At 36.1% G+C, this 26976-nt stretch overlaps 1 protein-coding gene across 3 annotated transcripts in view; it reads right to left on the reverse strand.

The window, feature by feature from the left end:
* The window catches only part of CCDC178 (coiled-coil domain containing 178), a 193726-nt gene extending 168788 nt beyond the window's left edge, over positions 1–24938 (reverse strand). The window contains exons 1-8 of one of the 3 annotated variants that reach the window (XM_075084949.1): positions 24624–24938; positions 22019–22148; positions 12999–13079; positions 11005–11132; positions 8894–8928; positions 6303–6397; positions 4753–4953; positions 1615–1835 (exon numbers count right to left, since the gene is read on the reverse strand). In XM_075084949.1, coding sequence (XP_074941050.1) covers positions 1615–1835; positions 4753–4953; positions 6303–6397; positions 8894–8928; positions 11005–11132; positions 12999–13056 — 738 coding nt within the window. In that variant the 5' untranslated portion in view covers positions 13057–13079; positions 22019–22148; positions 24624–24938. Of the gene's footprint in view, positions 1–1614; positions 1836–4752; positions 4954–6302; positions 6398–8893; positions 8929–11004; positions 11133–12998; positions 13080–14124; positions 14232–22018; positions 22149–24623 lie in introns of those variants that run through there. The other 2 variants (XM_075084950.1, XM_075084951.1) reach the window with 2 other exon arrangements.
* Between the last annotated feature and the right edge of the window lie 2038 nt (positions 24939–26976).

Below are 26976 nucleotides of genomic sequence, written 5' to 3' on the forward strand. Positions count from 1 at the left end.
ATTACTTACACATCTCCTACAGGATGTGCAAGACCGGCAGCCACCTATGTAAAAGAGGGGCCTGAGACAATGAAGGCAATGAACACTGTTTTCAATGGTACAAGTAGTACTGGGACACTCAGAGGTATGCACGTCTACTGTATCTGCTTTTTAAAATATTATAAATATGAACAAATAACATGATATAAAATCTTTATTACAATCTAGCACTTCACTGCTCAAACTACTTCTCTGGATATTAAAAGCTAGAGATTGAAAATTAAATAAATTGTTTTAATTGCAAAGAAAATGATGTCTCAGCTGCTTTTTAAGGCCATGGGAGGAAAAACCAAAACTAAGTAACAAACAGCATATAGATTAGAGCACAATAAAAGTCATAAATATTTTATTTGACAATTAGAAAATTTGTTGAAATCAAATATAAGTTACAGTAACACCAAATCTATCTTCTTAGGATATGTAGTGTCACTTTTTAGAAAGAAAGGGAAAATAACCGTCTGAAAAAACCTATTTATTTAAGAGAGTCTTTAGAAAAAAAATATTTTAAGTCTACTTCCTGAGTTGTATTTTAGCACACCTCAATATTTTAACTGCATACAATATATTCTACCACATTAACAAGAAAAAAGGATACAAAATAAAATAACCAACTTGATTTTTAATTACCAGTATTTTGAACATATCTCAAACACTAATTGAACTGTTAGCTACTTCATAGATCAGAACTAATTCATAATTCTCATATTATTAGAGTAATAGGCAATTAAGTCTTTTTAATTTTAGAAGTATTTTGACATCTGTTGAGTCCTCAAAATTTGAGAAGTTAAAAATAAAACAAATTAAAATAAACAATACTTATTAAGAATCACCTACAAACAAAACCCATTTTTAGACTGTAAGTACCTTGAAAGAGAGATTAATCTCTGTATTAAAGTTACAACAGAAATAGTAGTATTTGTATTTACACAGTATACTGTTTATATAGTATTTAAAAGTTACTATAGAAAATATACAGTAAGCATAATAACTAGTACTAAAAGCTGTACCTGAAGTAGCACAGTATCCCTCCCTTTTTAGTCATGAGCTTTAAGCTACTTTACTACACATTGATTATTCAGCCTGACATCCACATTAGGCATTTGTTATCAACAAATAAGAAATTATTATCAACATATTATCAATAAATACTGTCAACAAATAAAATAGGAAAAATGTACATCAGCACTTAAGAATAATTAAATCTTACAAACGTTTTTCTGACAGCTTCCAACATCTCCACATTCTGGAACAAACACTGATGTCCGTAAGAAATCTGAGAAAGATCTATGCATATATCAGATATGTACCTTCTACCTTTCCCATGAAAAGTCCCACATGAAATCAACTTACAAAGTGAGAATTACAGTCCATATATGCGTAAGAGACATCATCCTCCTTCCCAGGTTCTGTCTGCACTGAGTGCCTCTATGTAGCTGTATGGACACACAATTCGCAGTCTTTGTGTACAAAATCTAAAACAGACTTTGGTACTTCCAAAAGACCGCTATTCTCTAGAAAGGTATGTGCCTATGAGGTGGAAAAGTTCTAAAAGAATCCTCATTTGTTTGCATTTACCTTTTCATAAGCCAGTAACACATCCTTCACAGCTTCACCCTCTACATTCAGCTTTTCTTCCAGCAGAGGGCTGTGTTTCTTCATGAAGTCTATATCCTCCTGAATCTTTCTGTTGACTGTTTCTGTCTTAAGTATTTGGTTTTGCACCTGTCGCAGCTGACGGCTTTTACAATCAAAATGCCATTGTAGCTCCAAGGTATCTTGAACACACATTTCATATTCTGTTAAAAAGGTAATTAGCATCACAAAATCTGAGAATCTGAGTGACACCGTAAGTACCTACTGAAATTAGGAAATAAGTTGTCATAACACTAAGAGTTGCAAAATTTTGCTGTAAACTACTGTGAAGGCCAAAAGAGGACATCGGTTACAAAAGACACCAAATATTGCATTAGCAGTGGAACTGTTTTTGAACTCGTATTTAATAATCCTAACTGGTAATTCAAGCAAGTCTTCAAAGTGAGGGGTAGATTTGTTTTTATTGAAGGATATTAAAACATCTACCCTTAAGGCATATCTAGAGGAGGCTATTATAACATCAGAACAGCTTTACTGAGCTTCCTAGTCTCCAGCAACAGATATATGGGGATGCAGAGGAAGAACAGGGCAAGTATAAATCCCACATCCTCTTAATATGCCAACTGTTTTCAGTTCAGGGACACTTCCTGAACTAAAAGTGGCTTCAAGAGAGCTAAACTAAAGATACAAACTCAAAGCCAACAAACAAAACATATTCATGAAATATGTCAGTCTTAGCTCAGTTTGCTGCATTTACTTTTCTGACTTTGGCATAAATTTCCTATGGGTCTTTACAAGAAAATACATGACTAGACCACTGGCTGCTGAATAACAACATATATTTTATTCTGCTCAGAAAAAAAAAGCTTATTAGAGATGGTGTCCAGCAGCTGATGGAAAAATTACTGGTATGAAACTAGGGAAAGTAAAGTAAGATTATCAGATGAGAAAAAAAATCAGAAAATGTCTCAAGAGCAGTAAACTTTGCCATAAATTGGAGAGAGAAACACACTTTAGTGAGGAGAAAAAAAGGCTCTAGCTCTGAGAAGTAGCTGTGGAATATTCAATGCAGTCCCTTAACAGTCGATAAATTTTGCTGTGTTAACAAGGCATAAATCACAAATTTACAAAATTCTTATTTCATTGCTACTGAAAGTTAAAGAGACATTGTATGAGATACTGGCTTTTCTACATCATACAAAGTGATAACTAACATTAAGATGAATAAAATGTGTTTTACATTGAATTTTTGTTATATTTCAGAAAGGGTAATTTCTGAAGATAGGTTATGTCACTGCAATTACCTGAGTGTGATACAGGACAGAGATGCGGCAGGAGCAAGCAATAATGGAAATCAAGGGAAGTCTGAAGAAATAACAGGATTCAGTGTCTACTCTGAATGGGTCATGCAAACTCTTAATTACAAATCTCTTGGGTTTGTAATACTTAGATTAGGGATAATCGTAACATCCCTGAGAGTATTCTCCCTTTATCCCCAATTCCATTTTAGCATAACTTTTGTCTTCTAGATAGCACTGTGAAAAGTTATAATCCTGAAAATTAGAAATTTACTCCAAGGACACAACATCATATTGACATACCCCACTGAAAAATCAAGGGAGAAGAGTTGATTAATTTTCACAACCAAACTTCATACTCGTTTATTTTGCCTTTTTTTTCCATAAATACTGTATCATTTCATATACTAACAGAATTGAAAATGTGTTAATTTTATTCCACTATTCCAAACTTTTGATATTTATAGGGAATGGTAACAGTAAAGTAAAAGCAACAGGAATGTATAGCATCATGCAAAAACATGATTTACAGCAGCATCACTGTAGGTAAGTACATAAAGTAACATCTCTGCAGCTCAAATCCTGAACTACTGTGCTGAAGAATGAAGATGATGTTATCAACCTTCTCTTCCTGCAGTTCTTTGCTTCTGTAAAACTGACCTTTCTGTTGCCACAGGATTTTCTCCTGAAAGCAGTTTCTAACCTATCAATGAATTTTGATTCTGATTCTTTACTCAATCTCATCTTCTGTTTTCAGGGCATCATAAATTGTCCTTCAGAGGCAATTGCTTTTAAGGAAAGCAAACTCTGCAAACTGGTAACACCTTAACACAGGTTTCTATTTTCCAAGTCAAGAGTTAGCCATTGGCTAAAATAAACAAACAAGCACGCATACACTGTGCTCATATATTGCTAGGGGTTGGCACTATTTGACATTTTGCCTTCATGGGAGGCAGGAGGAAAGAAAGAGAGAGAGAGAGAGAGAGAGAGAGAGAGAGAGGGAAAAAAGCATTTGGGACTAAACAACTCCTGGCATGCCTCCCTTGTACACTGATTTTCACTCAGCGTTTACTCACCAGTAAACATAGTTATGGAAGATTCTTGCACTGTCACCACACTCTGAATTGTGAGGTATTTGTCGAAGATCTCAGGATGATGTGCACCAGAATATGTACTAGAGTAACAACTGTGATTTTACGTTCAGGGACCTACTGTTACAAATTACATGACTTTTCTGTAAGTCTAGGTTGAGATGGTACCTGCTTCTGACCGTGAGTCAGAAGACAAAGAGCAAACAGCTGCTAAGTAGCTGCTTTATTTTTCTTTTTTCTTTAATTCTATTGTGCAGATGCCAGTTCATCACGAAAGGTAATAATAAACATCCTTGGAATCTTGGATATCAAGGAGACCTGCCAATGGTTCTGTCAAACAATTCCTACTAAATATATAAGTACTTTATTCAAGTTTATCACATTTTAATTTCTCTCAAAACAAATAAATTTTTTTGTAGTTTAATCTGCGGTTTAACTCAAATGCATGATTTTATAATTCTGTTTCAGCTTCTCATTTCTTGCCCCAAACTGAGTATTTATTATCATCTTGAGTGTTCTGTCTACTCTTACACTATTTCTCCAAAAATGCTGAACATTCCATAGTCCTTCCCCTACCTTTTTTCCAGATACATATTCAAACATACCCATTCAGAAGAGTAAATACTGTACCCCTATTACAGTAAACCCAACTCCAGTCATACCATAATTCTTATTTTTTTTAATGAACTGACTGAAAAAATAACAGATATTCTTAGTTTCAATACCAATACCTTCTTGAACGGCTGCAGGGAGCTGCTGAAGCCTCCAAAGTGACATACAATCAATTTTCATGCCAAGCTTTTTCCTTCGTTGTTTCTCCAACTCCAAAGCTTTTTCTGCTTCCTCACGATCAGCCTCCAGCCGCTTAATTAGCTCAGTAACTTCCAATAGCAAAGCTTCTGCTTCCTGCTTCAAGGTTAATGTCTTGTCATCTTTAAAAATACATTAAAAATATTTTTATGAAAGCTTAATGACATGCCCTTTATTCAAGCTTTGTTCTCAACACAAAGTTGGCCTGTTCACATGTATCACAGTAAGTAAAATTGGGTACACTGCTGTATTTAAAAATACATTATAATTATTTTTTTGAAGGCTTAAACATACACTCTTATTCCAGCTTCTTTCTCAATATAAAGCCTCTTCACAACAAAGCATGCGCAACTGGTTACAAACAGGACTTTCACATTCTATAGCATTTTCCTCCAGCTTATTTCCAATGCAGAGTGCAACAAAAATGTATTAATATAGATGGTAAAAATTTTTCATCTATGCCTCATTGGGTAATTACTCATCAAGCAAAGAATAGTACCCGTTCCTAATCATCTCAACTTTTTAAAGAATATTTATTTCATTTTATGTCCCTAAGTAAGTATCAATTACTTCATTAAAGTTTTTGGAGTTCTAAAAATACTTGTGTAACGTCTCAACAGCACTATTTTACTTATGATACATGTGAATCATCACCATTTAATTCTGCAAAATTTGGCTATCAAAAATGCCAAAGTGATTTGTTTCAATAAGAGATTCTTTGAGGTCATCCATTGTCCTGATCAATAAAAAATGGGAATTATATATGCTACAGAGTCCAAGATATTTCCATTTTGATTCCACAGTCAATAGTTTCCTAAATTATTTTGATTAAAAACTGCAAGCATTGGAAAGGAGGACAACTACTTAAAATCTGGAGTGAAATTTTGGCTTCACTGCCATCAGCAGAAATTTTATCACACAATTTACTACAGACAGGATCGCCTCAGGCTAGTAGTACTTAAAAGGCTGCACACTGGCTTAAAAAAATTGCACACAATCTCTTTAATATTTGAAACAATTAAAAAAATATATAATCTGAGTAAGGATGCAAACTGTAAGAAACAGAACTCTACACTGGGAGTATGTTATGAATACCCTGTAATAGCGATGCAGTTATTTGTTCCATGGAAACTAAATGGAAAAAAAAAACCCAAAAGCTAGAATTTCCAACAACCAACATAACCAGTTTAGCTGGTTCAAATCCTAGATGGGTTAAGATACAGTATGAATCTAAATACATAAATGTAAATTATCTTTTTACAAACAGGATTATTTAATAGTACTTAATGTAACATTTAAAATGTATGTGTCTTTCAGCTTGACAGATGATACACACATTTCAAAGGATACTCACATCATTTACATAAGACAGAGCAGGCAACAAGCAACTATTATTACAAATGCAAAGCATATATTAAATGAGCATAAGTAACTTTTACCACTCAGACTGAGTACTATGAAATAGTTTTACCTTCACAAGGTACATCAGCTTCTTTAAAATCCAACTTAGTGGATAATGATAATGAGATATCTTCAATAGATTCAGCACTGACCTGTTTTGTTATCCTGTAGATAAAAAACACTGTCACTAAAAAATTTGAGAGTGAATTTGAATTAGCATTGTTACAAAAATATTACTTCTACTAAGTCAAAGTTTCCTTTCTTGAATCTTATACATCTAAATGCTGGCTAGTTCAATTGAATAATTGTTAAAAAACACTGCAGGTCATACAGAAGAATTATTAATTGAACAATTCCCATGTAAGTGCTTTTCTCATATTTCTTTACAGAAATACAAAAAACAGATTTCTTTACATCTTGTACTTACACAGATCTTCAATTTTTGTCCTCATACCCAAGGACGTGCCAAAGACAAACTGTTATAGAAAAGTGTTACTCTTTCCAAGTTCTGAATATACAGGAGCAATACGTGCTATACTTTCCAGACTCTTCTAAGTGGCAAAAGCATTTAGTGCTGTCTCTCTGCAGGCACAGATACATTGCCACTGCAGATCAGATGTAGTTTCAGTGTTATCAGTTTAAGGGAAGTCTTCATTTGAGGGTCAACAATGCAGAAAAAAGATTTCTTAGATATACAAAGGAAAAACAATCAAGGCACAAGGCTTAATCAGTTTCCAAAAGAAAAGCTTTTGAAATCTGGGAGACTCAAAAGCAGAGATGAGGGGTTTTGTTACAATGAGATTAGGACAAATCTAACATGCAAGTAAAAGGGTGAAAGAAGTAACACAAATAGTCAAGGAAGAACGCAAGCAAATCGGCCCGCATGTGAACTGAAGAGGCTCATTAGCCTACTGGAGTTGGGAACAAGGGGAGGAATCCACTTAAGCCCACATGTGTGGCTTAAAGAGCACATAGAGGCTCTTCATATGCAGCTAAGATGAGATCTGCAGTCACAGTGTTACATCACACATACATGACTAATGTGAACGTATATATTTGAAAGAACTCCACAAAAAAGTTCCTTTTCCATTAAGAAATAAAAAACAAAAAGCCTATGCCAAAAACAGACCGAAAGAAATATTATTGAAGCCTCCTCCCCTTAGATCAACAGAAAATACATCTAAATTACAGGGAATAAAGACATTGGACAGGAAAACTGGGCCCTGGTGATGGAAGAGATATCAAATCAGATACAGAAGCAGGAGTTTGATGAAGAGGAGTTGGATAAGTAGGCAAAGACAAAATAACTCAATGGGTGTATCTGACTTGAAGTAAAAATACACAGGGAAACACAGGGTTTGTTGAGCAAAACAGCCAGGACAACAAGCTCAGTGTATGAGATACATTCGCCTCTTCAAAATTCTTTTTTAATCTTTGTAACTAGAACTACATCATAAAGTAGCCTGCATCATGAATAATAAAATGTAAAGTCACACATTCAGACTTATTTTGCATACTTTGTGAGTATTTGGCTTTGAAATACACTACAGTACAAGTGTATCCTGGCTTAGGAGAAGTCTGAGTTCTTTAGCGTATTTCAAAATACATGCAGCAAATATGTAAAATTTAGAAAAAATCTGCATGAGTTTTATGTTTTAAAATTAAATTTTAAATTTACATTTGAGATTTATAACCTTTAACAACTCTGTATATATTCCAGACATCTCCAGTGCAAACATTCTTCAACTTGTTATTTTTAATTTAGGAATTATGTTCTGTTTTGGTTTTAACAAGCATCCTCTCTTGCTCTCTAACTCTAAAGATATATAGTTTTAAACACTATAGTATGATTCATGGCAATTTTGTCACACAAGTTTTTTGAACTAAACATAAGTAGCTGGTAAATGGCACTGAAAACACAGAAATCATGCATTTACTAAGAATCTTAACAGTATGCAGTATAGGAAAACCAGGAAAGAAAAAAAAATGAAAAAAAAAAATTATTTTCTCCATCTTGTTACTGCATATGATGAAGAAATGGCTGTTCCACTCAAACTTTTTTCCTACTCCCTTTTAAATTAGTTGTGTTCTCTCTGTGTCTAGCTAAACTGAAACGAGAGTAAATTTCACCCTCTCTGCAAATTCAGAAAATTGTACATGGTATTTAGAGAACTTCACAAAGATTAGCGTAAGTATGCAGAAAAGTTCAGAAGCCTTATACATAAGGTTCCAACCCAAAACTTAAGGCAACGAGAGCTTAAAATAAGGATCCTTATGCATATTTAGGTACCCTGAAGATACATATTAGGTACGTACAACTGGCACAACTTCAGAGGTATCAATAACTGAACAGCTGTTACCAACAGAAATTAATCACTTAGGTGGTTCCTGAGACCTGTGATCATTTGAATCTTTGAAAGTTAAACACTGAGTAGGAAAGATATGAGAAATACTCCATAAACACTTTTGGTCTTCCAATGGAACTAGATCCTGCAGGCACTAAGAATGATTATGTTAGATGCATTCTGCGTTACAGAAGAACTTGGTAAACTCTACAGTTCACAAAGCAGACTTTATAGCCAGACTAACATCGCATAAAATAATTACCTGACATTAAAACAAATGCATTTTTTTGTATTATTTTGTATGTATGATTCTTACCATGGAATTTTCTTCTCATTAAACACACAACCATACTGCAAAGGAAAAACATGAACTCCATTATACATCTCAGATGTTATTCAATTCTTCAGATCCCTAACAAAAAGTGTAATAGGCCACCAAATTTAATATCATAAGAGGATCTACTTAGTGTGCATAGAGATGAATGCTTTTTAACATTTTAACACAATTACAAAGTTTTTGAATTCCTAAAAATTATGCATCTCCAAACAGCTGCTAAAAAACCCAGCTTTTGTACATACATGTTAAGTATTACTCAATTTTGTAGAATGCTTGCAAATAACACTTAATATTGTTAATTCTATTTTCACTCTTAACCGCTGTACTTTGTTTTTAATCTCAGAACTACAGCAGAGATTCTATCTGATCTTCACATGCTTTTTCTTCATTAGGGCTATGCCTACAACCGTAAATTAAACACTGCCTAGGAAGTTTTCTGGACCCAGCAACTTGATCACCTACGCCATTAAACCGTTACTAAATCTTACTGGTACAACCTGCAGTAAGGGACTTTACCACAATCACAGACCATTCCCAAACTGTTTCCAAGCATAATTCAGGAACTGGAAAGGGTCAGGGACCGTTCCTCAAAAGCAGTTTTGGACGTTTTGGACGTTTTGGACGGTAAGAATTTAACAGTATGGATTTAACAGTATGGTCTTCCATGTCACATGGACACATTGATGGTAATATTTAACTTACCAGCAGAGGTATAAATTCATATATAGAAAAGTAAAATCTAAACTCTCTATATTTGTAGTATAGTCATTTCAGTATATATGCCTAATTTTGACTTTTAAGAGCATTAACGAAATACTTGTACTACAGCAACCCCACCTCTTTTTTTCCTAACTCATAGTTATGATGATGTCATCATCTAGAGGCCTCAGACTGTTTTCAATCTCTGTAAACTAAGTAACACAAACTTAGAAGAGATGTGGAAGATATGCACAAGACTTACACAAGCAATTTAAGCGAACATTAAAGGAAATAAACATCTGGACATGTCAATGCGTGCCCATCTATTTAATGTATAATAATGACAAAATTATGACATTAAAATCATTTCACTATTCTCACATCATTTTAAATAAAGGTGAACGAGGCCACATAAAATTTCCTGTCAAATTCATGTCTACTGTAAATCCAGATATAACAGTAGTTCATGCACCTTGGATTCTTCTAGTATCTATGCTGCAGTTGCAGAAATCTCCCTGCAGAGTACTTAACAGCATTTGTAGAATACTAATCTAAGATATTTTTCCTGATGTGCTGCTACGATAACATTATTGTCGTCAGTATTGGAGATAAATTATTTAAATATAACTTGTCTGTGCAAGAAGTGATGAGATCTTCTTGCAGTGTAGACATATGCAAAATTTATTATCGTTTGGAAAACAGTTCTCTAGCAAAAGTGAATTATTTAAATGATACTAATCATGTTCTCAAAGAAGTTAATGGGAAGATTTTACTATACTTTAAAACGGTATATATTGCATTCTTTCTTTATCTACCTACCTGTTTTTTTAGCTTTCCTTTATTCTTGTTTCTACTCACACAAAATCTATATAGGCTAGGAAAACATTGTGTACTGCTCGATAAAGAACCAAAATATTTTCAAATTCATGTCTCTCAATGTAAGATTAAAGAAATTTTTTAATCAAGGAATTGTTAAGAACTGTTCAGGAAAAAACATTGCTTACTATAAATGACAGAAAATGGAACACAGATCAATTTGACTGTCTACTCAAGATTAATATCCAAAACTATTTTGAAGACAATTGATATAATTGAAGCAACTTGACTCTATGTGCACCTGAATCGTCATATATTAATTTATTAATCTTTATATTAATATTACATTATTATATTGTTTTTTTTTTAGTAAGACAGTTTGATTTGCCAGAACTGTTATGTAGATGAAAAACCAGTAAATCATGACCAGTAAATGGACCTGCTGGGCACTATTTTGTAGAGTGCATATGACGTAAGTTGAATTTTTATAAAAATCAATGTAGTAATCCTATTTAAATACATACTTATTCCTATAAAGAAAAAAAGCACTTCGCCATTTTCAACCATAAATGTACCTGTTGAAAGCATTTCTCCATTTTTAATTCTAACTCTTGAATGTGACAAATAACTTTGTTAATACAGGGTAATGGAGTATTTACAAAAGCACAGCTACGTTGCCTTGTGGAGATCCACTTGCTGTTATCTGGAGAAAGAAAGAGAATACAGAAGGCTGCTAAACTTCATGTGTGGGCATGTGTTAGATTTTCTCATACCTGATTTTATTCCTTTAACTTGGAACTTGGTAAGCTTTGGTCTTGAAATTAACTAAGAGAATGTAACAGCTACATCTATTAATATGCACACTTTGTGCACAACATATTACTACTTTTTGAATACAATCGCAAATACAGGGAAAGAGATTCAAAAATTTTTGAAGATTATGAAAGAATAATTTGAAAGAGATGAGACATGATAAAGGGGTATAGGGTCAAAATACAATTTGTTATAACTACTTTTACATAATTAATCCCAAATGAATGGAGTTTGATGATTTTATGCTGGTCCTGAGCAAGGGTATTATCCAAACAGTAAAATAATATCAGAACCCAAAAAGGCAAAGGTGGCAGTTACCATAGAAATACCCAGAGCAAAACAGAAAAGGTCACAGGTCCTTAGAGGCAAGCTTAGACTACTCTTATGTATACAATACTTAGTTCCAGCAAATGTTTGCTTCAACCTTATGAAGGGATGAAGTTCCAGAACACTAGTTCCCATGCTGGGAATTTAAAGCTACATGACATAGATGAACTGTTTTATGAGAACACACAGATTTCACAATTATGTTTTCTTTAAAGACTGTTAGCCTTATAACCACATAAATAAATGATACTGTGGCACACTATTGAATGCTAACTATTTAATTAATACACAGAATGGGAATATGACTGCAGAGATCACTAATGAAAGGTGTCAGGAAGCAGAACAAGGCACTGAAACTTAGCAGTCAAGCTATTAAAAAGTCTAAGAAGCTGTCCTACAAACATGAAACATTAACCTAATTATGTTCAGAGGGATACAATGCTTTAATGTGTCTTGGAGATGAACCAAAAATAACAATAATGGTAATAGGGATTAAACTGTAAAATAGGACCAGATAACCTTCATACACTCTATGTGGAATAATCTCTTAGTGTCTTAATTAAAGTGTCAGCCTAAAACATTCAAAATCTGTAGGTTACACAAGGCTCTTTTAACTTTAGTTTATCATAAACGGTCTTACTGGAATGGAAAAGATCGTTTTCAAGATTTTGTTTGAAAAGACAGCCCATTAAAATGGATATCAAAACCTATTCCATATGATCTTGCTCTGCCTGTTCCTACAGCCAGAAACCTTCATAGGATGCCTACACATCACAATCCTAACAAAGCATATACAGACGTCATAACTTTTGCACTCTGAAGCACAACACAGAAATTCAGATTTTGAGGCCAACATTACTTTAATTTCCCCTAGTTGCTTCTACTGTTATTACTCATACATTTTACTAAATTAACATTAATGTTGTTGTAAAAATATTTCCTTTCTTTACATGACTACTGTAACTAACAGATTACTGTTAATCTGTTAATCTGTGTAAGATTACTTTCTTACTGCTCTGGTTTTCCTTGGTAAATGCAGACATTTATACAAGCAAGTCTTCTAACACCTTTGTAAAAGCAAGCTAGAAATAGAATCAGTGAGAAAGTGGAATTATTTACCATTTCCTTAAAATCTAAAAGTGACATTGAAATCAAAAGTGAAATACAGCCAATCTTTCTTTTCAGATAAAAAACTGAACTATCATTAGAGGATGGAGTGACCCCAGTAAGTCAATGACTGACTCTCAAAGTCTACAGATGTATCATTTGTATGAATTTTTTTCAGGCAGCGTGACAGAAGAAGCAAGAGAGAGGACTAGTGTTATATAATATTACAAATACAAAATATAAAATAACTTCTTATACCTTTAACTTAAGCCCTTCATTAAACTCTTTGAAAACTGTGTAATAGAAGACGTAGATGACGTACCTTGGCATGGCTCATTACTGTCCTTAGAAGAACAGGAGAATAACTGTGTTTCAAACATTGTTGCTGGTAGTACTTTTCAGCCTAATGATTAGAAAGATAATAATACATGTGCATATATATATACACACATATACACATTTTAAAAATTCTAATTTTCATCAGCAAGAAAATTTATTCCATCAGTGATATATCTACAGTATTTTTAAAGGTTAGCAAATCCATTTTCACTTTTCCTACTAACAGAAAAGCAGCAATTAAACAGTTGATGGCAGTACAAATCACACAGTGAATCCTATCTGAGTAATGAAATTACAGTTAAAAAGCAAATGAGAAACATGACCACCAAATTTCAACCTATGTGGCCTGGCTTTTTAAATTATGCAGGTGATTTTGGAGCCTATCATGACAGTGGTAACCAACACTAACTAGAAAAATGTGAAAAACAAAATGGATAACCTATGAGATTAATTTTAATTAAGAAACTGTCAATAGAAGGGAGGTCCATCAACCCGTACTCTGAAACACTGTCACCTCAATGGACAGAAGACACGAGAGGAAAATAATCTACCTATTTGCACATAAACTTGTAACTCAGATTTACTTCAATAAACAAAATAAACATTATTTACTTATAATTCAAAAAATAAAACTGTCTGAAAACTTAGTTGGTTAAGCCACAGGACACCAAGCTGAGGTAATTTACCAAAATATTTTATCACCCTTAAAATTCATGTATTTGACAAATAATTGTACTGCCATACTGAGACCCAGGTGTACACCTCCCCTTCCCCACCCCCCAGCCCCAGCTTGCGCAATTGGCATATTAGAAGTCCACAGTAAACTGTCTCTTCCAACTACTATCAACCTACAAAAACTGACTATTAAAAAAGCAAAAAAAAAAAAAACCCAACACCTATATTACAGTCTTCATCAATATAAAATACTGATATCCCATAGATCATAGATTTTAGCATCCCATATTCTTGTAAGTAGAACTATTAAAAAACAGAGGTACATTTATTCCAATTTCTCTGAAAGGGAAAAGAGCTGCCCGAGAGTCTAACTGGATGGACAGACAGAGAAAACAAAGAACAAGACCAAAATATGCTCTTCACACTCTCTATACCTCAGATTATTGATCTATCAAACACAAACTCAAGTCTGTTCCAAAGAGATGCTAGAAGAACATAAGAGGACCAAGCTTGCCGAAAGAAATGGTGAACCCACAGCTGATTTTCTAGACAAAAATCAGACAGATTTATTGCTGTATTACCATAACAGACTTGGAAACTGAAAAATATGAACAAAACCTTTCAAACTAAAGCTATGGAAATTTTTTTTTAATTAAATAAAGTTCATAACACATGTAACAAAGTTTCAAGTCACCACATTTTCACCTATGCAACTCTCCTTGGAAAATGTATCATATGAGCCATTCCTGCATGTCATTTGCACGTTAATACCTATTTTTTCCAAGTTTGGTGGCTTTTTCAATTTTCTGAAACAAGTCTCGCCAATGGCGGGGCTCAATGTTGTTCAAAGAAATACGCTGATTTGGCAAGCTGGAATTTTTAACTGTATCTCTGACAGGATGTCAGCTTCTTGGACTCTGCAAAGCAATATTCTACTCTCCTACAGGCTCATCCTGACAGTCAGACCAGATGGACCATATTAGCTCCAAGAGTATAAAAGAATATAAAACTCTTAGTAAGTCAAAGAACATATGTATTGACAGACAGAATAGCTCGAGAAAGAAGGAAAGAGAAGAAAAATACTACATACAGAAGGATGAAATCCAGGAAAAAAGCTTAAGAAACTATTTCAATTTGCTGTTGCTTATATAGCCAGTAATACATCTGGAACAAGGTATGAACAGACTATTATCTGATACGTGAGCTATTATCTGATACATGATACGTGTTAAGAAAAAGGCGAGAACACCACTTGCCTGATAAGGAATCATATACATAACTCAAAGATGCATTCCACTGTACATAGTAACCCACCAAAAAAATATATACTGTACAAACCTGTAGTTGATGACAAAAGTATCATCAATCTGAGATTTGGCAAACAAATCAGTTCATTTAATACCTGCTGAAAATATTAGCCTCAATATATACAAATATTATACTATTTATGTTCACAGCTGTAGCTATAAAACAGAAATTTAAAAAAAAAATCTTTTACAGCGTCCTATCCAGAAAAATAAGCCAAATCCAGTGAGTTAGCACTCACAATTCTGTACTATATACCTCCAACTTTCAGGAAAAGTTATTCTGCACAAACTGTTTTACAGAGTTCAAACTAACTTTTTCACTCTGACAAAGATAGCCACTCTGTTAATCATATTACTACAGTAAACCTTTTAAAAGTTATTCTGTGCTACTCCATAAGGAAGGAGGGAAAAAAAGCATTGTGAATCTTTCATCAGGGGTGTGTGTATATATATATATATTTATAAAAATATATGTACATTTTATATATTATTAAATATGACTAAAGCTAAATATGACAGCATTTTAATTACTTTCTTGGTACTTAAACAGAAATACTTTGCCAGCTGCTAAAAATAAATTTCTAATACCAGCATCTCAAATAGAAGGATGAGGAACAAACAAAGTTTTTGTTAAATCAAAATCCTCAAGTAATTTTTTTCATTGAAAGAGATCAGAATCCACATGTTAGAATTTCTATCCACGTAACACTAACCTAGTATTAATATTTTGCATAACAAATGCCATTCCCCTGGCAGAGTCTTGGGATATTTATAAATATGCTTCATAAAAAGCTTATTCCATAAGAACCTGTTTTTCCATGAAATCCCATACTTACCTCTTCACCAAAACTCTAATTCACTATTAATCTCAATTTGCACTTAGTTTACTTACCTACCTCATAAGCACAATAGATATGGCCAAATCACACAAGAATTTTGTTTAAAATGTTCTCATTGATTCCTGCTTCACGGTGACTATGCCATTTGTGTTGGAATTGTTTCCTCCTTCCCCAAAATGCAGTCAGCATAAATAAAAATTATAAACTAATTCATACTTAAGAGGAGCTAACGTTCCATGAACAATCTTCATTTTATTCTATCATTTCCTGACCTCCAAGTGTTAAATTTCTGCAAATACAGCATTCTACCATTTGGTTTTATGGTCCTAGAATTTCTTGCACAATTTCTGCTTGTCCTCAAGTGATACAGTGAACCCTTTTAACCACTGAAATGCAGCCCAGGTTTACTTCAGGACAGGCAGAAAGGGACTAGCATCCCTGAAATTTTTCTCCCAAACTACAATTAGTGCAGATGTTTCAAAATAATAAACAGCGTTGTTTAAATAGCAGCTTGCAGCATTAATATGTGTTACAGGGATGGTCTGGTCTCACACTTGAAAACAAGGCTTCATGGAGAATTTTATAGGCTTGCTAATATAGACCACCAACTCTAATAAAAAGATCAGAATTATTATTAAAAGCAACAAAAGACAAGAAAAATTCCTTAGGTTCTTTGTTGTATTTTATTCCTTTCACAGGAACAAGATCCCAAGAACTAGTCCATCATACCAGCCACTCTAAGCTTTAAGAAGGGAATTAAGGTAAAGTAACGAACTCTCACAAACTTCTTATGGTATCCAAAACTAAAAATATTATAGCTGAGATCTTACTACTATCATATAAATACCTGAAATAGTATCGAAATAAATTTGATTTTTTTTCCAGTATTCCACTATTCTTGTGGTTCATTCCAGCCAGTCTGCATCTCAGATAAACTTAATCCCTACTCTTTTTCCACAGACCTTTGTGCAAATATGAACTCTAAACAACAAACAAAACCCCAATTAAATAGGATGAAAAACAAGGACACTGGAAATCTGTAATAGGTAAGGGAATTAAACCCAGGTATTCTGGGTCTTGAATAGTCATGAAAGATGCACTTTGTCTTTCTCTATATATTCTTGAGTTCCACCTTTCTGACTTGAATCAGAAAAAAGGAATTATACTTCTACCAAATAGTATTGAGAAAATAAATACCTTAAGAGCTGCTCACATTCTGTGACATGGATTCGCATAAACTATAACTACCTCTGACTAAAGGTGCTACCTAATCTACTACTATTTCAGTGTCCCTCCTCACACATCCCATGTCCAAAACCAAAACAATAGAATTACTATTCTCTTCCTTATTCCTGGGAGGTGAAAAAGACCTGGCAGTAGTAGGAAGGATCTCCCTGCTTAGGCAAAAAACTAATTCAATTCAATTGTTAGAAATGAGCACCTGGGGTTCTATTACCACAAGAATCATCCAAATATGTTTTAAAGATGATTACTACCAATGTTGATGCTACTAAGCATGTTAGTTATTTGATCTGTCCTCTTACCCATAATTAAAATATCATGTACTATAGCACAATATTTTTTCAAAGATTATTAAATCTTAAACCTACCATCTTCCATTCTGTTGTATATGTCTACATGAAATACAGTGAATATTGGTTACCATAGAAACCACAGAACTGAAGAAATTTAGTTTTGGCATAATTGCTGCATATGTTGTACAAATCACATCTCTTATTCTAAGCATTAGAAATGAAGACACTTTTGAACTCCATTTTTTAAAAATAGAGTAATGAAGAAACAAAGAGTTGGATCAAGTATTTACAGACATAATACAACATATTCTTCTTTAATTCACTCATTCCCTTCTCTTTTATAATTAAGGGTATGTATTCTTGCATTCTGTTAAACCATTTAGTTGAATACTGTTTAAGTGATCTTTTACTTAATGATAATTAAGCCAGTTTTGGTTTTGTCATTAAATTCAAAATACTATTTTAGAATAATAAATACATTATTAGTCAAATATCCAGAAATGGCTAAGGAAAGTTCAGCAAAAACAAACACCCCCAACAGCCTGGGACAAACTTGTTTTGTTTTTTCACTTGCAACAAAGTTCACATTGAGTAAGGATAGATTTGTTTCTTTAGTTTCAATAGTGGAAAAGGAAAAAGCGCTCTAGGCATGCTGACACTCAGTCTTACAACAGCATAATTTTCTCAGCAGCATTAAAAAACACGCATTCAGCAGGAACAAATTAACTCAATTCAGCCAGCCTGTGATTTAGCTACAAACTCCTCTCCACTTCCTTATCAGCTCCCAGAATGAATCTTAAATGTCTGAAAAAAACCCAACCCCAAAACAAACCCACAATATCACAGGTCAGATGAACAGTAGGACTGCTGGATTTCTGTTTTACTTCAACACGATAATTCTTTCATCCTTTCCCTTCTATAGCTTTGTTTGCTCAATAACTTAGTTCTGATTCAGTCTTTTCAGAGATACCTTATAGTAATCCAGTTCATTACCACCAGTACCTTTTCATTTGAATATTCAGAAATACAAACAAATGGAATTTCAGAAAAAGTCCGGGAATACAGAACAGATAAACAGACAAATAAATTGTAGTTAAAAACAACACAGAGCAATCATCTCTACTTGAAAGCTTTAAGTCTTCTTAAGCTGTCACATACATTGCACAAAAATCTGTCATCAGCCAATACACTGCAACAAGGAAATGCAAAGCAAAACTCCAATAATTTGTTTAGCATACAGTATCATGCTTCTAGCCTGAAGAACCAACAGCATCCTTTTTGGTTTACCTTGTCTCTTCAGACCTTCCTGGCATGAATGGGTTAAGGTCTTAATGAACTTGTGAAATTGATCCACCCAAATTTTGAAGGATATAACAGGTTCTCCATTAAAAAAAAAATGTAAACCAGGAATAATGGATAAATGAAAGACCACATTATTATTTAAAATAATCACTATTTATTAAGTGGTGGTCTCGCTGATGTCACAAAGAACAGAGAAAAAACACTAAAAACATTTTACAGTAAAAAAAACCACCACAGCATTCCCATGACATTAGAATCAGTAAAGTCTGGTTTTCCGTGGATTTTTCTGCAACATTCCCTCACAGAAGCCCAGCTCCCCTCAGTGTCACTGAGCCTGACCAGCACAGCTTCCTTTGGTAATCCTGTCTGGGCATGTGCATAGGACTGGCTTGGAGCTTGGCTGGCTAATCAAGACACGAATCAATTAGTCAGCTGACTGCTACCCTACAGAATATGTAAAGGGCTAATTTATAACTCCTTTCTTTCAGATAAGGAAATAATTTGGGTCTTTCTTTCCATTACTTAGCTGCCAATTTTCATGGAATTTGGAAGAGCTTAACATCTTTGAGACTCCTACCCATCTGTCAAATTTGGTTGGAATAGACAAAAGCTACTGGAGGACAGGCACTGGCAGATCACATACAGTCACAGTGTGCACTTTGTTTTCTTAGCTACACCAAAAAAACCTCTTTAACTGGAGGCTACCTAAAGTGACCGCCTTCATTTATTTCATAATCTTTCCATCAAAGTACATTTTGTGGAGACTTTAAACTTCACTATTTCAGAAGTAACGCGGATAAAGAAGAAAGAGGAAAAGACGATGTCTTGTATATGCTAAAGAATAAAGAACAACATAGAAAAAAAGACAAAAACAAGTGAAAGAACAGTGTGAGGGTGCTGGGAATTGTAAAGAAAAGCAGGTGGGATAGGGCATTCAAGAAATGAAACGTGCCTTCAAGGCAAAGCTGAAAAACATATATTACACAGTAGGGAAAGGGAATTAGTAAAAAGATGCAAAGATGACAAAGTAAATGAGACCTAAGGGGAGGGAAAGAAAAAAAAAAAAGACTGACAAAGCCTAGCTGCCAAAACTGAATGGGACAATATAAGTGAAAATGACATAGGATCTGTAAAAGAAAATAAGAAATTGATAATTTAATTAAGCACTTAGAAAGTTCCCATGACAAAACAGAAGGGGTCCAACTAGGTAGAAACTTTATTTCCCCTTCAGTAATGACAGAAGAGTAGTAGAATGTGAAAACAGATTCCATTTTCAAAATAATGCCTCCATGAATTGAAAGATCCAAGGCAGTTTCAACTAAATCTAAACCATTTCTGACAGATGCTTGTCAAATCTGGTTTGAAATCTTTTAGTGGCAGCTTCTACCAGATGTCTAAGCAAACTTAAACCAAAGTTAGCCATCCTTGCCATTAGTCAGCCATCCTAATATATAAAATAATCTTGTCGTATCTATATGGACACACAAAATAACAGATTGCCTTCATCTTGTAAACAACTTCTTAAACATTGGAGAACCGCTATCTCTTTCCTTCTCTACACTAAACAGACCAAATTCTTTTAATTTTTTTCACACACACCCATACCCATCCAGAGATTACACTTTCCAACTGTCTTTCCACTCCCTTCCTCCAAACTCTTGCCAGTTGATCCATGTCTTTCCACGCATATATCCTGAAGAGGCCCCAGCCTTCCAGCTGATCCCTCACAAGTACTAAGAACAGAAGTATTATGCTGCTTTTGGTTTCATATGCTGATATAACCCTTGCATCTATCACAACAGCATGACACTGATTTTCATGTGTAGCACTTCAACCTACAGGTCTTTTTCTACCTTACCTAAAATTTTCTTCTCTATACACTTTATTTCTGCTTATGGATAGTACTTTGTACTTGTTCTTACTGATTTACATCCTATTCTCTCACTTCTCAAGATCATTCCAAATTCCAAATGATCTGTCCTCCAGAGTGCTTGCAGCTCCTCCCAGCAAGACGTTGTGTTCAAATTGAGAAGGAATCGTATAGTAAGCCCCTGCTGTCAGTATGAATCACAAAGAACCTCTATTGTCCCACAGTGACAAGCATAAGACATGGTTTGTGCCTAACACAATGATACTACTCTTTTTCAAAGAGGAAAAAATAGAGAAATAAACATTTTAAAGTTTATCCATTTTAAGCTATTTGTATTTTCCCATTTTAAGCTGTATATATTTTATTATTTTATGTTTCAGAGTGACTTGAAGTTAAATAGTAATTTTAGCCATTATGTATATTATATAAATAGTTCGGTTGCAAAGATTAGAGAAAATTAGTTGAAAATTTGGCAGGATCATACGAACTATTTTAAATAAAGAAGGGAACACAACACACTACTAAATAATATAAAATTGCATCTGTGTTTTCTAGCTTGAAGAGAAGATCTTGCCAAATTCCAAATCGAGTGCTGAGTAACTATAAACACATTCTTGTTCAGTTGGACAAAGATGTATTTTGTGGCACTGCTCAGATCTTAGCAGCTAATTATTTCTTGATGCTATGTAGAAGTCTTGTTTAAAAAGAAAATTAACAGAAAAATATTTTAATTTATACAATTCAATATAGCTACATTAAGAGAACATTCTTGTACCTGTCCTGCAATATAACCTTAGAAGATGACAGTTCCAAGACAAAGCTCAGCATGACAGAAAAATAAAAATAAAAAAAAAACCACACACAAAAAAACCCAACCAAAAAAAAAAAAAAGAAAAAAAAACTACTAAAAAGGTAATGGTAATTACAAAATCAACAATATCCCCAAGCTGACTGGAGCTGCTGCTTGCTCAGGCTAATTCTTACTCACCATCTACTTTCCAAACTAAGACATCCTAAACCGTAAAACTTTTTATCTAGGAAATCTGATCATTACCTTTACTCGGTGTTTGTGCTCCAGATTCAGTAACTTGAATTTTCAAAGAAGGCTCAAAACACATGGTAAAATGACTAAATAAATTAAAAAAAAAAAAAACTTAATGAGATTTTATTACATATTTGAGAGAAAAGAATGCAGGAAATGGGGATTTTTTGCTAGATTTACTGCCTCTAAATTTGCTTCATCATAGAATTGTTCTCAACACATAATAGTTCACATCATGTACACAGTTCAAAGGTCATATAAACACCCATTTTTTGCTAGACAGATTCTTATCCGTATGCAGAGACTGGCATTATCCAGTAAAGATACTGTTTACTCTTCTTAATGGCAGTGATCAACTATGTCAGTACAAAGCCATTTGAGATGCATGCAGTTCGCCTAATATTAGGAGATTACTGTAATGTAGGTTACCTACCTCATCACAGTTCCCAGCCCAAGTTTTGTGTACAGGCAAGTCCTCTGAAGTTAAACAGGAAGAGCCTAGCTGATCCAGATTTTCTCAGTATTCACTGTTAAGCTGTTTCTTGTTTACACTGTGAAGGCAACTGATTCAGAAAACCAGAAGAGTTCTGTAAATTATCTCATGTCCAACTTTGAGAAACAGAATTCAAAATCAGTTAAAATCACTTTACCTACATACTATCTAAACTCAATGGTTTCATGCTGCGATTAATACAAAGATCATAAGAGTATACAAAATCATGAACCCCACAGAAAGATGGATTAGATAAGTAGAATTCTCTGTATTAGGAGATTTCATCACTTTACAAATAACGATCATTTTAACCACTCAATTTCTATTCCTACTCCAAACTCTCTTTTAACATCAAGTGTAATGCTTCAGTAAATAATCTTGTAAATATCACAGAAAATAAGGTCAATGTCACTAGAACTTCTATGGGGTTTTGAAACGTGATAGCAAATATTTTGGGCCACTACTGCAGTATTAACTTTCGATGTTAGTGTGGATAGCAATCTTCCAAATGACAATTTAATCCAAAACTGCATCAAGTATTGAAAGAAGAATAGGAAATTTCTCTGTCTCATGTCAAAACTGAAATATAAGTTCTAACATCACCCTTCAAAAGGGGACACTCTCCCTCATTCTGTCTTCATGTCAACAGTTTCAGACCTACCTGTCTTATTTTGCAAGGTATCAAAACTAAAACAATCATCTACTACTCCCATGCCCTCTTTTTATTTAACTCCATCTGAAAACTCTGTACAAAAAGGCTTACAAACAGCTACCTATAAAACAGACCATCATATCTGCATCATAATACTAGATCTTAAAGTCAGATATTTTACCAGCATAAAACCCTAATCTCACACAGGCTGTACGCTCTGAAATGATGAGAGCATTTGCAAAAAATTCAGAGCCACTCAGTAGGGATGAAGGCTTAAAAGACACATGTATCCACTTTGTAGATTTCTTTATTTAATAGTGGCACCATCTTACTAGACATAGCCATGCTGCAACTCCATGAAAAATAATCTCAAAGGAGTGCAAATCAAACACCTCCAAAACATCTCTGAATTCCTGAAAGCACATTCAAAAAGGATTGTGCTATATTAGCAAACATATTCGGTTTCCCAATCAGGGCAATCTGAAAGAACACCATCAGTCCCAAAACAGTCACATACTGGATTTTCAACTGGGATCATGACCAACCCCTCAGCTTCCAATATACATCTCAACATGACCAATATAGAAAAAACAAGAAGGGATCGCTGCTAGGTATACGGTCTGCTGAAGCACAACAGTCAAGCCTACAGGGCTTTATAATTTTTTTTTACATATTTCCTCAATATACTCACCTAGGCTCCCAGGACTGGAGTGTGACCAAAACTTTACAACCCTGTGAGCTGTTAGAACAAGTCCACTAAACCTCCATAATTAATTCCCCCATTCCTCATTAATTATTTTCCCAAAGAAGTAATAAGACAGACAGAAATTATAAGTCAGTCATCATCATTGTAGTAACAGCAACCTCTTCCTTCCATAAGGTTTTCAAAAGATCTTCTTCAAGATCTATTCTACTTTGGCATGGCATCATTATGGGGTGAAACAAAGAGATTCCATTCTTTAAAAAAACAACCCAAGAGTTTATGGAGAGTAATAAAGTTCTGAAATAACTCCTGAACCAAGTTGTTCCATTTTCCTAGCCTTATGCATTTTGCTTTTTAAAGAGAGAAAAAACTTAAGAGACGGAATAACACCCTCTGTGAGGGAGAACAAAATCTAATTTTTAATCAGTCTCCTCTTCAGTAATGACTCGTCACATTCTTGAGCCTGTGCAACCTGTTATGCATTTGAAACTTAGAAAAGGAAAGCTTAAAACTCTTTTAAGTCATATATCAGAAAGTTTATTGTATTCTTTGAATCAGTTAAGAACTCAGCAATAAGAGGGCAGAGCCTATCTAGGCATATAAGCCAAAAAACCGGATCTCTCAAAGATGCTTTAGGTGCTGCACCAAGCACTGCAACAAGAAGACGGAGTTAATTCCGCGACAGCCCCCCAGCCTCCCGCCCATCCGCCGCAACAAGCCGTTCCCGGAGCAGAGACGCCCGTATGCTGCTGCAGGGGACGTACCCTCCGCTTCAGTCCCTGCCCAGCCGCCAGGCAGGCACGCCCAGAGGCGCAGCCCCCTCAGGAGGGGGGCCCTGCCTTGGACTCGTTCTGCCACCACGGGAGGGAGGCCGGGGTTCGCCACACGCCGCCCCGCGCTCCGGCCGCCCAACACCCGCGGCCACGGGCCCAGGGCCCGAGAGGCGATGGGGGCGCGTCGCCCAGCGCCACCGGCAGCGCCCGCCGAGCCCCTCGCTTAGAGGGCGAGGAAAGACAACTTCAGGGCGCTTGTCCCGCTAGTGCCGGAGCGCCTGGCGTCGCGCCCGGGGCCGCCCCACCCCGAGCGGGAGGCGGCAACGGCCTAGCTCCCTCCCGCCGCGCCCCCTCCCTGCGGAGGTCAGGCGGCACCGGGCCGGGCCGGCCGAGGATCTGTTGCCCCCCCGCACTCACCCGGTAGTCACGGCTCTGGCCGGGCGGGAGGAGGGGGGCAGCCGCCGCCGCGCCGCCCCCCCGGCGTCCCTCAGCCCGTTTCCCTGGCAACGGCGGCAGCGCGCGGGACTCACCGGCAGCGGGGGGGGGGGAAGGCGGGTGTGTGTGTGGCGGGAGAGCCACCGGCGCCGCGCCCCGGCGCCGCGCCCCGGCCCCGCACCTCTCTTACATCCTGGGGGAGGTAACTAAGCCGCAGGAGGGGGTACGAGGCTGCCCCCACGCTCTCCGCCTCGCCCGCGTCCCCGGGGGAAGGCGGAACCGGCTCCGCGCCCCGCTCCTGCCACGCCGCGGGTTTCCGGCTCGCAGCGCTTGCACGGCCAACGCTGTGAAATCAACTCGCTTTTACGTGTTTCCAGTAAAAACTTGGCTGCTGAGGTTGACGGTGCGATGAAAATTTATAACGGGTGACAGTGCTCCACGGTCCAAAATTTGGGGACTGCTATCCTGAAGAATAAAGCCGATCCTTGCCTGTTTAATTCTTTCCTATATAAATTATTAGCTGCTAACCAACCTGGTCCAGACCAGTGCCCGCGGTTGCTGCCAATCCTGATTTTAATAATCCACTCCTGGAAATTCTTGCATGAAAGTATGATGTGAAGAGCCATTTCACTCAAATTTAAGTAGAGACTAGGACTCATAGAGGGCTCAGATGGGACTTAATCAAATCTAGGTTTCCCTCGTGAGAAGTATACGCTTGGCCTTGTATACTTCTCCCTTATATAAAGGGTAGGAGGTTAAAATTAAGTTAGAGAACTAGGCGAAGTGTGCCTCGCTCATATGTACTCTTAGATTGCCCTTCGTTTTCTCTTTTCACACCTTGTACCATATCAGGAAAAAAAGGTCAGAGAAATTTAGGAGACATTCCAAAACTTGTATTCCCCTGTGTTCTGTGTCCTTCTCATCACCTCTTAGAGCTGTCTCTGTGTGCATTCTAGGATGTTCGACTTCAGCCAGGATGTTTTTAATGAATAAAAAGAGAGGGGTGATGAAGTGTTTACCTTACCTCACCTTACTTCCTCAATATAACCTTAGTGAAGACAAGATGTGAGTAGTTTTTATTTTAGTAAAACTGGGCCAGGTAAAACGAATGTGCCTTTGCCTCAAAGGCCAATGGTGTCCTGCGCTGCATTAGGAGTGTTGACTGCAGGTCGAGGGAGGTGATCCTTTCCCTCTACTCAGCACTGGTGAGGCCACACCTGGAGTACTGGGTCCCGTTCTGGGCTACCCAGTACAAGACAGACATGGACATACTGAGAGAGGGCCATGGAGATGGTGAAGGGACAGCAGCATCTCTCCTATGAGGAAATGCTGAGAGAGCTGGGACCATTCAGCCTGGAGAAGAGAAGGCTCAGGGGAGATCTCATCAATTTGTGTAAATACTTGAAGAGAGGGTGCAAAGAGCACAGTCAGGCTTGTCAGTGGAGCCCAGTGTCAGGACCAGAGGCAATGGCCACAAACCACAGGAGGTTCCCTCTGAACATCAGGAAATACTTCTTTACTGTGAGGGTGACCGAGCAGTGTCACAGATTGTCCCTGGAGGTTGTGGAGACTCCCTCCTTGGAGGTATTCAAAAGCTCTTTGGAAACAGTCCTGGGCAAATGGCTCTAGGTTGAGCAGGTTGGACCAGATGACCTCCAGAGATCCCTTCCAACCTCAACCATTCTGTGATTCTGTGATTCATGCAATGAGGGGAATTAATAGCACTGGCACTCTGTGGAATTCAAAACTATCCTTATCTCTCTAATGATGTTGCATTGAGATAGATATCTCAAAAGAAATACCCTTTTACAGAGAACAAAAAAAAATACCCTTCAGTACTCAAGAAGGCCATGGGGCAGCAGTTATCAGGACTCGAAATACTATGTTCCTAGATATTTTATAGGCTTTGAAATCACAATTTTAACCTTAAGATAATTATCTTTACCAAGACTGAAGAAAGGAGACAGGTAAAAGTGATAGATAATGCATTTTTACTTTTCCAGGCTAAATCCGGGGCTTCAGGCCCCCCAGCTGTTGCACATGTTTCTCATATTTTGATTTACCACTACTTATTTGGCAATATGCAGTTTCTGCTTTCTTCCAGGCTTTTCCAAGAAAAAAAGGAAACCGCTCTTGAAGCAATAGAAGGAGCTCTTTTGAGTCACAAATATATGACAAGTTTCACCGTTACTGTGTTTGATCTTGTGGAGTAGTTATTGATCTTGGCAACTATTGTGAAACAAAGAACATGTTGTCTAATCTTTTGATTGCTATCATAAGAGTACTGTGGTCATCCTTAGTTGTAGATGTCTTAAATTAAGAAAAAAATCATTCA

This window comes from Phalacrocorax aristotelis, chromosome 2 (assembly GCF_949628215.1).
Source record: "Phalacrocorax aristotelis chromosome 2, bGulAri2.1, whole genome shotgun sequence".
Lineage (NCBI taxonomy): Eukaryota > Metazoa > Chordata > Aves > Suliformes > Phalacrocoracidae > Phalacrocorax > Phalacrocorax aristotelis.